The sequence below is a fragment of the Odocoileus virginianus genome, chromosome 19 (genome assembly GCF_023699985.2).
Source record: "Odocoileus virginianus isolate 20LAN1187 ecotype Illinois chromosome 19, Ovbor_1.2, whole genome shotgun sequence".
Taxonomy (NCBI): Eukaryota; Metazoa; Chordata; class Mammalia; order Artiodactyla; family Cervidae; genus Odocoileus; species Odocoileus virginianus.
This window is the reverse complement of record NC_069692.1, coordinates 35,783,456-35,793,917: the sequence shown is the minus strand read 5'-3', so window position 1 is coordinate 35,793,917 and position 10,462 is coordinate 35,783,456. Positions and strand designations below refer to the sequence as shown.

At 41.4% G+C, this 10,462-nt stretch overlaps 1 protein-coding gene across 1 annotated transcript; it reads right to left on the bottom strand.

Annotated features, from left to right (window-relative positions):
• Positions 1 to 324: 324 nt before the first annotated feature.
• Positions 325 to 9,699, bottom strand: NDUFAF4 (NADH:ubiquinone oxidoreductase complex assembly factor 4). Its single transcript, XM_020903552.2, has 3 exons — positions 9,469 to 9,699; positions 8,248 to 8,351; positions 325 to 886 (listed from the first exon to the last, which is right to left on the bottom strand). Exons 1-3 carry the CDS (start codon positions 9,602 to 9,604, stop codon positions 599 to 601), a joined length of 528 nt encoding a protein of 175 aa, XP_020759211.1. The 5' UTR covers positions 9,605 to 9,699; the 3' UTR covers positions 325 to 598.
• Positions 9,700 to 10,462: the final 763 nt, after the last annotated feature.

The following is a 10,462-nucleotide window of genomic DNA, read 5'->3' as shown; positions in this document are numbered from 1 at the left end:
TAAAATTCATTCAAAACAAAGTAAGCCTCCACTAGTTCTTTTTCCCTGGAACAGTAATAAAAATATATTTTCTACCATTTTGTATCCAGTCTCCTGTCTGCCTTTATTCAGGAAACACTGTTATTGGACTTCAATGTCAAGCGTCCCTTTTCTCAACAAAAAAAAAAGTCCCAGTCTTAATAGTCAGGAAAACTCTTCCTTTCACTATTCCACAGGAAGAATAAACCAGCCACCTACACTAGAAGATGAAGCTCTGAATGTTAAACAAAGGATTCAGGACATTTCCCAAGAGGCTACATGACCAATTTAAATGCTGATGATAGATTTGCTTAAAATACAGTAACTTTTATTTACAGTAAATTTATACATGTGATTAGTCACGCTGATATTACATAAGAACACAAACTAAACCAAAGTTTAAAAGAGAAAAATCAATCCTATCAGGCATCCTGAAAATTCAAAAGAGTTCATAAATAGCAAGCTCTCACCAGGAGGGAACTCAACACAATTGGTAATTTATATAATTTAACATGCTACACATGAGGAAAATAAACAGGGCATCTGGACAAGGACAGGAAAAGTCCTGTCAAGATTCTCTTCATTTTGATTGTATTGCTTTCTTGTCTCCAGGGGGGAAGATTTTTACTTCAAAAGTAACAAAATATTTGAGAAGGGAATTTACATCTTGCTGTTCTAGATGGTACTCTTCAGCTATTTTCTTAGCAGTCCACGTGTCTGGATAAAGTTTATGTTTATTGAGAAGTGTCAATGCCTCTACAACGGAAATTTTGCCTTTAGGAATGTTCTCAACATTCATCATGTCGAACTGATGGTCTTTCGGCAACCTGAACTCCTTCGGCTTCTGATGTGTTCCGGCATCCTTTACCTAGTATCAAAAGACAAAAACCAAAAACCAGGCTTTTAGGATGAGAGCAAATATCTGACATCTACTTCTGTGCCTTGAATCTCTATTTTTCTTCTTCAAAAAAATATTACCCATGCGTCTCCAAACTACATTTTCTCTTTACAATGAGTCTTAGTTTGATGGTGCTTTTCCATATTTCACAACCATAGTTCAATCTTTAAATTTAGGTAGAAAACAATCAAATGGGTATCATCCACTCATCACATTATTTCATATATATTAAAAGAATAACAAGTTGATTGGAAAAAATAAACTGCTTTAGAAAGGCAGGAAACTGATCCTGCTCTAAGAGCTTACCTGACAATCTTCATCCTTTTTCCTAGTTTTCTTTTCATATTCAGTTCAGTTCAGTCGCTCAGTCCTGTCCAACTCTTTGCAACCCCATGGAGTGCAGCACACCAAGCCTCCTTGTCCATCACCAACTGCTGGAATTTACTCAAACTCATGTCCATTGAGTCAGTGATGCCATCCAACCATCTCATCCTCAGTCGTCCCCATCTCCTCCTGCCTTCAATCTTTCCCAGCAATGGGGTCTTTTCCAGTAATGGGGTCTTTTCCAGTGAGTCAGTTCTTCACATCAGGTAGTCAAAGTATTGGAGTTTCAGCATCAACATGTCTTTCCAATGAACATTCAGGACTGATCTTTAGGATGGACTGGTTAGATGTCCTTGCAGTCCAAGGGACTTTCAAGAGTCTTCTCCAACACCACAGTTCAAAAGCATCAATTCTTCGCCACTCAGCTTTCTTAACAGTCCAACTCTCACATCCATACACGACTACTAGAAAAACCATATCCTTGACTACATGGACCTTTGTTGGCAAAGTAATGTCTCTGCTTTTTAACATGCTGTCTAGGTAGGTCATAACTTTTCTTCGAAGGAGTAAGCATCTTTTAATTTCATGGCTGCAGTCACCATCTGCAGTGATTTTGGAGCCCAAAAAAATAAAGTCTGCCACTGTTTCCACTGTTTCCCCATCTATTTGCCATGAAGTGATGGGACCAGATGCCATGATCTTAGTTTTCTGAATGTTGAGCTTTAAGCCAACTTTTTCACTCTCCTCTTTCACTTTCATCAAGAGACTCTTTAGTTCTTCTTCACTTTCTGCCATAAGGGTGGTTTCATCTGCATATCTGAGGTTATTAATATTTCTCCCAGAAATCTTGATTCCAGCTTGTGCTTCCTCCAGCCCAGCATTTCTCATGATGTATTCTGCATATAAGTTAAATAAGCAGGGTGACAATACACAGTCTTGACCTACTCCTTTTCCTATTTGGAACCAGTCTGATTGCTCCATGTTCAGTTCTAGCTGTTGCTTCCTGACCTGCATACAGATTTCTCAAGAGGCAGGTCAAGTGGTCTAGTATTCCCATCTCTTTTATTGTGATCCACACAGTCAAAGGCTTTGGCATAGTCAATAAAGCAGAAATAGATGTTTTTCTGGAACTCTCTTGCCTCTTTTTCGATGATCCAGCGGATGTTGGCAATTTTATCCCTGGTTCCTCTGCCTTTTCTAAATCCAGCTTGAAAATCTGGAAGTACACGGTTCACATATTGTTGAAGCCTGGCTTGGAGAATTTTGAGTATTACTTTGCTAGTGTGTGAGATGAGTGCAATTGTGCGGTAGTCTGAGCATTCTTTGGCACTGCCTTTCTTAGGGATTAGAATGAAAATTGACCTTTTCCAGTCCTGTAGTCACTGCTGTTTCCAAATATGATGCCATATTGAGTACAGTCCTTTCACAGCATCATCTTTTAGGATTTGAAATAGCTCAACTGGAATACCATCACCTCCACTAGCTTTGTTCATAGTGATGCTTCCTAATGCCCACTTGACTTCCCATTCCAGGATGTCTGACTCTAGGTGAGTGATCACACCATCGTGATTATCTGGGTCCTGAAGATCTTTTTTGTACACTTCTTATGTGTATTCTTCCCACTTCTTCTTAATATCTTCTGCTTCTCCTAGGTCCATACCATTTCTGCCCTTTACTGAGCCTATCTTTGCATGAAATGTTCCCTTGGTACCTCTAATTTTCTTGATATCGCTAGTCTTTCCCACTCAATTGTTTTCCTCTATTTCTTTGCACTGATCACTGAGGAAGGCTTTCTTATCTCTCCTTGCTATTCTTTGGAACTCTGCATTCAAACGGGTGTATCTTTCCTTTTCTCCTTTGCTTTTGGCTTCTCCTCTTTTCTCAGCTCTTTGTAAGGCCTCCTCAGACAGCCAGTTTGCTTTTTTTGCATTTCTTCTTCTTGGGGATCTTGCTCCATCTCCCGTACAATGTCACGAACCTCCGTCCATAGTTCAGCAGGCTCTCTGTCTATCAGATCTAGTCCCTTAAGTCTATTTCTCACTTCCACTGTATAATTGTTAGGGATTGATTGAGGTCATACGTGAATGGTCTAGTGGTTTTCCCTACTTTCTTCAATTTAAGTCTGAATTTCGCAATAAGGAGTTCATGATCTGAGCTACAGTCAGCTCCCAGTCTTGTTTTTGCTGACTGTATAGAGCTTCTCCATCTTTGGCTGCAAAGAATATAATCAATCTGATTTCGGTGTTGACCATCTGGTGATGTCCATGTGTAGAGTCTTCTCTTGTGTTGTTGGAAGAGGGTATCAGCTATGACCAGTGCGTTCTCCTAGCAGAACTGATAGCCTTTGTCCTGCTTCATTCTGTACTCTAAGGCCAAATTTGCCTGTTACTCCAGGTATTTCATGACTTCCTACTTTTGCATTCCATTCCCCTATGATGAAGAGGACATCCGTTTTAGGTGTTAGTTCTAGAAGGTCTTGTAGGTTCATAGAAGTGTTCAACTTCAGCTTCTTCAGCATTACTGGTTGGGGCATAGGCTTGGATTACCGTGATACTGAATGGTTTGCCTTGGAAATGAACAGGGATCATTCTGTCGTTTTTGAGACTGCATCCAAGTACTGCATTTTGGACTCTTGTTGACTATGATGGCCACTCCATTTCTTCTAAGGGATTCTTGCCCACAGTAGGAGATATAATGGTCATCTGAGTTAAATTCACCCACTCCAGTCCATTTTAGTTCGCTGATTCCTAAAATGTCGACATTCACTCTCGCCACCTCCTGTTTGATCACTTCCCATTTATCTTGATTCATGGGCCTAACATTCCAGGTTCCTATGCAATACTGCTCTTTACGATTTATATTATGTGCCTCCAAACACCTTAAGTGAATTCAAATGTTGCTAGAGATCCTGCCTCTTCAGAGGAAATGAAATAATGCCTACAAGACCTCCACGAATATAAATAAAACCACCTATCCACACCATCTTTCCACCTGTCTGATCCAAGCTTAATCCTCGGGTTTGTGCTCGTATTTCGTTCCTCTATCAGCTACATCAACTACAGCCGCCCGCCCCTTTACTTTCCCTTTCAAACGTGCCCTGCCTACTATTGCTTTTCAGTAAAATTATGAAAGTGCCTTGGCTGGTGCATAAATAAATTTAAAAAAGAAAAGAAAGTGCCCTAGTCACCAACTTTTACAAACACTCATCAAATCCAACAACAACTCTTCTTTTATGACCAGTTTCCCTCTTTTCAGTTCAGCTTTAAAAAATAGTACTTGTGATCTCAAATTTAGAGGATTACATCTTAATCCAGACGACACTTCTTAAGCAAACACTGCTGACCACTCCCACATACCCACAACTATTTTTTTTGTTGTTTCCATGCCACTTCTCTCCTAGTGTTCCATCTGTCTCTGCAGTAGTTCCTTCCTTGTGGTCTATTTCACTTCAGCTACCCTGTAAATGTTAGTATGCCCCCAAGTTCTGGCCCAGGCCCTCTTCTCACGCTACACATTCCCCCCAAGCAATCCCACCACCCCATTATTATTATTATCCACACATCAGTGACTCTCAAATATGGTCTCAAAGCTTGACCTTTCTTCTGACTTTCAGATCCCAATTCCCAAATGACTAACTACATTTTTACTTGATAACCTGTAAGTACCTTAAAGATCAACTTGTCCCTTTTCTCTGAAAATACAATTTTGTCCCCATATTCTCTAGCTCAGTGACCAACCCCACCCACCTCCCATAGCCCACTCCAAGATTCCAAGTTTCTCTTATGTTATAGTTGACACTTCCCTCTCCTCACTCATTATGACCAACCAATGACCAAATCCTGCTCATGTTTCTAAGTCCCTCTCAAACCTGTTCGCTCCTCTCCCAGTCGCTAACTACTCTTGTCCAAGCCAATGTCTCTTATAGGAGCTACTGCAAAAGCCTGGTCTCCTCTTCACTGGATAAAATGCCTTTCCCTCCCTCCCTCCCTCAAAACTGCCCTCAGAATGAAGCAAATCTGGTCACTCTTCCACAGGAAACTCTTCAGTGACTTCCAACTGCCCTCAGGATAAAACTCAAATTCCTTAGCAAGACAAATAACGACCTTCATGATCTGGCCCCTAATTAACTTTCTACCCCAATACTTCCCTCTAACTGTGGGTGGGTGCATTCTCAGTTGTGTCCACTCTTTGCAAGCCCGCCGGGCTCCTCTGTCCATGGGACTTCCCAGGCAAGAATACTGGAGTGGGTTGCCACTGCCTGCCTCCTCCAGGGGATCTTCCCCACCCAGGTAAGGAACCCAAGTCTCCTGCAGCTCCTGCAGATTCTTTACCACCGAGCAACCTGGGAAACTCCTAACTGTACTCAACTCTAAAGGCACCGCACACTCTCCTATCTTCATATTGCAACTCTGGCTTGAATCACTCCTAACAACTTCCCTTTCCAAAACCTCAAGTTTCCCTTATCTTCCTACTCCTGTATCTTCCTACCACCTAATACATACTTTTTTTATCCAGTTTTCCCTTCTGATTAATATTAAATACTAAAATTAATATTATGACACTGAAAAAATCTGATAAATTCAACATCCTTTTTTAATTAAAAAAAAAAAAAAACTCTTAGAAAATTAAAAATAGAACAAAACATCCTAACTGTGATAAAAGTATTTTTCAATCAGACCAAACGACTTTATTTTAATAAATTACAGGCACCCTATGCAAGGAAAGAACAGGACAGAATAACAGACACAGCAAGAGGAGAATTAAGTATAAATACTAGAAAGAGAGAAAATTGTAATTCCATTTCAATGTATGAGACTATCTTTAGAAAAATATAAGAGAATCAACTGAAAAACAAAGAGAAATAATAACCTAGCAAAGCAGGTACCTGCAATACAAAAATCACTTTATTGTGTGACATGTTAGCAATAAGTAGTTAAAAACTTAGGGAGAAAAGAGACCCCATAGTAACAATCTTCCCTCTACCCTTCAAAGACTCAATAAAACAAAAATGCTAATTCTCCTCAATTAATCTATAAATTCCAATTCAATGACACTCATAATCAAACTAGGACTTTTTAAGAACCTGTTCATATGGGGAAAAAATGTGTGGCAAGAGTCAAAGAACTTCTGAAAAGAAAGAAAGAAGATCATAACGGGTATCAAGATACTTTGCAAAGTTTTATTAATTAAAATAGTATAATTCTAGTGTAGACACAGAAGAATAAATAGAACTGATGAATCTGTTAACAGACTTATATGTGTATGTATTTAGCATTTTAAATGAGTGGGAAAAGGACTGGGTTATTCAATAAATTATATTTGGACAACTGACCATCCAGTTGAAAAGTTCTCCCTCACCAAAAACTTTATTTAATGCCAAATAAAGATTTTAATATTAAATATATAATCATAAAAGTACTGAGAAAATATAGAAGACTGTCTTTATGTTAGACTGAGTCCACACAATGAAACACAAAAAGGCTAATATATCTCACAAAATTTTGAATAGCGATAAAAAGTCAGACAAAAATAAATTACTTGACATAATGACAGCCACAGCACCACTGATGTCTAAAGACATCACAAGTCATTAAGAAAATTATGAACTGCCCAAAAGAAAAAGAGACAAACATAAATAGGCACTTCAGCCTTTTCTTCACTATCACTTGCCCATGAATGAGTCTTTTCAGATTTTTCCTAATACCGCTCCAAGAAATTTTAACACCATTGTGTATCTCCTAAGTATTATATTTACATTCCTGTAATTTATACATAAGAAGTGTTAAATGTTTTTTGTTCCCCAATAGTTAATTTTATTTTTTTTAAGAGTTAATTTTAGAATGAATAAGTACATGTGAGAGAAACAATGCAGAAGTATTATCCAACACCTGTCTAAAGATAATATAAAGAACATGAACATCAACCCCCATATATTTGTGCGTGTGTGAACATCTGATAACTGAACCCTGTAACTGTTGTTGTAACAAGCTATAAACCTTATTTTACATGTGAGTTTTCTCTTCCCTAGTTAAAATTATACTAATAACTATTAACATATCTGTGCAGTTTATTGCCTATCTACAGAGAAAGACATTGGAGAATTTTAGAATGAAAAGGGAATTGTCACTGGCACTTCCCTCTCCTTTAATCAAACTCTTCTCCATACTTAGAAGCTTCCTGCCCCCATGAACTCATCTGGCTAACACCCACCCATTCTTCAGGCCTGAGTCTGAATGCCACTTCCTCAGAAACCATCCCTGATCCTTCTATCTCAAAAAGCTCAAAAAGCTCCCTGATATGCTCAGTGCCTACACTTCTTTACAGACTTAAGTCATTGTGTACCTGTGGTTGCTCATTTGTTTAATGCCTGTGTCCCTCACAACACTATAAGCTCTGTGAGAGCAAGGACTAGAACTGCTGTGTTCATCACTGGACACAGAGCACCTGTGTCTGACATTTACATACAGGTTCCCACTCCCAGTGTATTCCGCGATGTCCCTGTTTTTACAGGGACATGTCCTATCTGAATATTTTCTTAAAAAACAAACAAAAAAAAAGCTCACCAACAACACAACACTAAAAAATGCTCTGAGATCAGAACATACCTCAAACCATTGAAGGAAGAGAAAATAGTATTAAAGCTCTCTCTTGGTGTCATTCAAATGTCATTCAAGTGACCAATTGTCATTTGGTCGAAGTTCCCTACCAAATCCTATACACTCTGAAATAACAGGTGCATTCAACCAATACTTTCACAAGTCTGTTACTCATTTTTTCACAAGTCTTTTAGATTTCAATAAATACCAATGAACAGAGGCATCTGTGTCTTGCTTAGACCTCTGGGCTTCAACTTTGCCCAAGCTCCGCACTCTGGTTCAGAAGCACACTGACACTTTACACTTGCAGAACGCATACTCTCTTTTACTGTTGGCCACATTTCTCTACGTGATTCTCCTGGAGCTCCAAGGAGTTAAATTATATATTTACTTAATGAAAACACACATTACCTGCAAAGAAGACACGGGATCTTGGGAATCAACATACACATCTTTTAGTAATGACAGCAGTTTGTCATCTTTTCTATCAATTTCTCCCTTAATTTCTGGATGGCCTAAGGAAAGAAAAAGAATGTTACAACTGTAAAGCCAAAGAAAATTTCCTGTAAGATCTTAACATTTAACAGTCACTTCCCCCCCCCCCCACCAACTTTAAAAGTTTTATTTTGTATTGGGGTATAGCTGATTACGGAGAAGGCAATGGCACCCCACTCCAGTACTCTTGCCTGGAAAATCCCATGGACGGAGGAGCCCGGTAGGCTGCAGTCCATGGAGTCTGTAAGAGTAGGGCACGACTGAGCGACTTCACTTTCACTTTTCACTTTCATGCATTGGAGAAGGAAATGGCAAGCCACTCCAGTATTCTTGCCTGGAGAATCCCAGGGACAGAGGAGCCTAGTGGGCTGCCGTCTATGGGGTCGCACAGAGTCGGACACGACTGAAGCGACTTAGCAGCAGCAGCAGCAGAGCTGATTAATACTGTGGTATTTCAGGTGAACAGTGAGGGGCTCAGCCATACATATACATGTATCCATTCTCCCCCAGATCTCCCTCCTATCCAGGCTGGCACATAATATTGAGCAGAATTCCATGTGCTAAATAATAGGTCCTTGTTGGTTACCCATTTTAAATATAGCAGTGTGTACATGACCTTCCTAAAGCCCTTAACTATCCCTTACACCCCCACCCTCACCTCCGACAACCATAAATTCGTTTTCTAAATCTGTGAGTTGCTTTCTCTTTAAGACAGTCACTTTATTTTTTGCTTAATCAACATTCACTGGAACACAACAGGACGTGTTTTAAATGTAACCCATAATGCTAGGTCAAGTTCAGTGTCCACTGTTCTGCGAAGACGTCTAGAGAGCTCTCCTGCATACGATTCCTTCTGATTTTGATTCCTTGTATTATGCCGCAAAGCATTAAAGCCGAGGAGGGCGGGGTCAGCATGGGCAGACGCCGACACCCCCAGGACTACGGAGTAGGCGGAGCCGCCGGCTCCGCGGGAGCAAGGAGACAGGCTCAATGTCACCAGCCCGGTGGCTCCACCTTCCCGAGTTCGGCTGACCCGGGTGACTGCAGCTGACCCCGGCCACCCCCTCCACTGCACCGAGGCCCACCACTCAACCCGCACCCGAGCGCCGGGGCCCCAGGCGCCCCGGCAGCACTCACTGCTCATCTGCTCTCGCAGGAGGTTCTTGGTGGAGGGGTGCCTGGGAGCGGGGGAAGGCTTCATTCTGCTGATTTCCCGCTCCGCCCGGTTCTCTAGGTTGAAATTCCTGACTGCGCGAGCCACCGCAGCCCCCATCTCTTCACAACATGATGCCCTAAGTTACACCACACGTGGTTAAACTGCGGCGCGGGCGACCTCCGGGACACACCGGCGCATGCGCACGCCTGGGCGACCGGCGCTGGAGCTTCAAAACGCGCGCTAAATGCGTGCAGCTCGCCCCCTAGCGGCCGGGAGGGCGCACGCCGCGTCTCCACCCAGAGTATCAAACGGAGCGCCTCCCTCTGGGGCGGAGACACGCTCCCACCTGCGGCTGCTTCCCGCGATTTGGGCGGGACTTAGGGCTTGGGCACACCTTGTTTTTTACGCTCTACGGCCTGGTGGGGTTGGGCGGGAAGCTTTAAAACAATTTTCTTGCCGGGTTTCCCCCCAGGTTTTCTGACTTAATCCCTCCCGAGTGAGGCCGGCCGTTGGTTCAAGTTTCCCTCGTGATCCCAAAGTTGCAGGCTGAGATTCAGTCTAAGCAAATTGACCTTGAGTCCTTTCACAGGTCGGTGCAACCGGAGGAAGCCAATAAAAATGGAATTAATGGCTAAAGGAAGGTCCTAAAACAGACCTTTCCTCCTTTTGTGAAAGGAAAATAGTGAAAGCTTACTCCTTCTCGATGAATATCTGTTCTGTCGCTCTTTTGTTTAAATGTCGCTTATTTTCCTGTCCCGTTTCGTTTGAATCTGTTGCGTTTGTATCTGAGCCCTGTTCTCTTTTTCCATCATCTTTTACATCGCGCTCTCGTAACGCATTTGACCTATCGATTTCCGTTATGCTCCCCTTTTTCTTCTTTTTGTGTATTTTTAATTCTAACTTGTGTTGTGTCTCTGTGCCATTGAGTCATTGCATCATTCCTTAGCCTATTTCTCTTTTGTTCTACACCTTTCT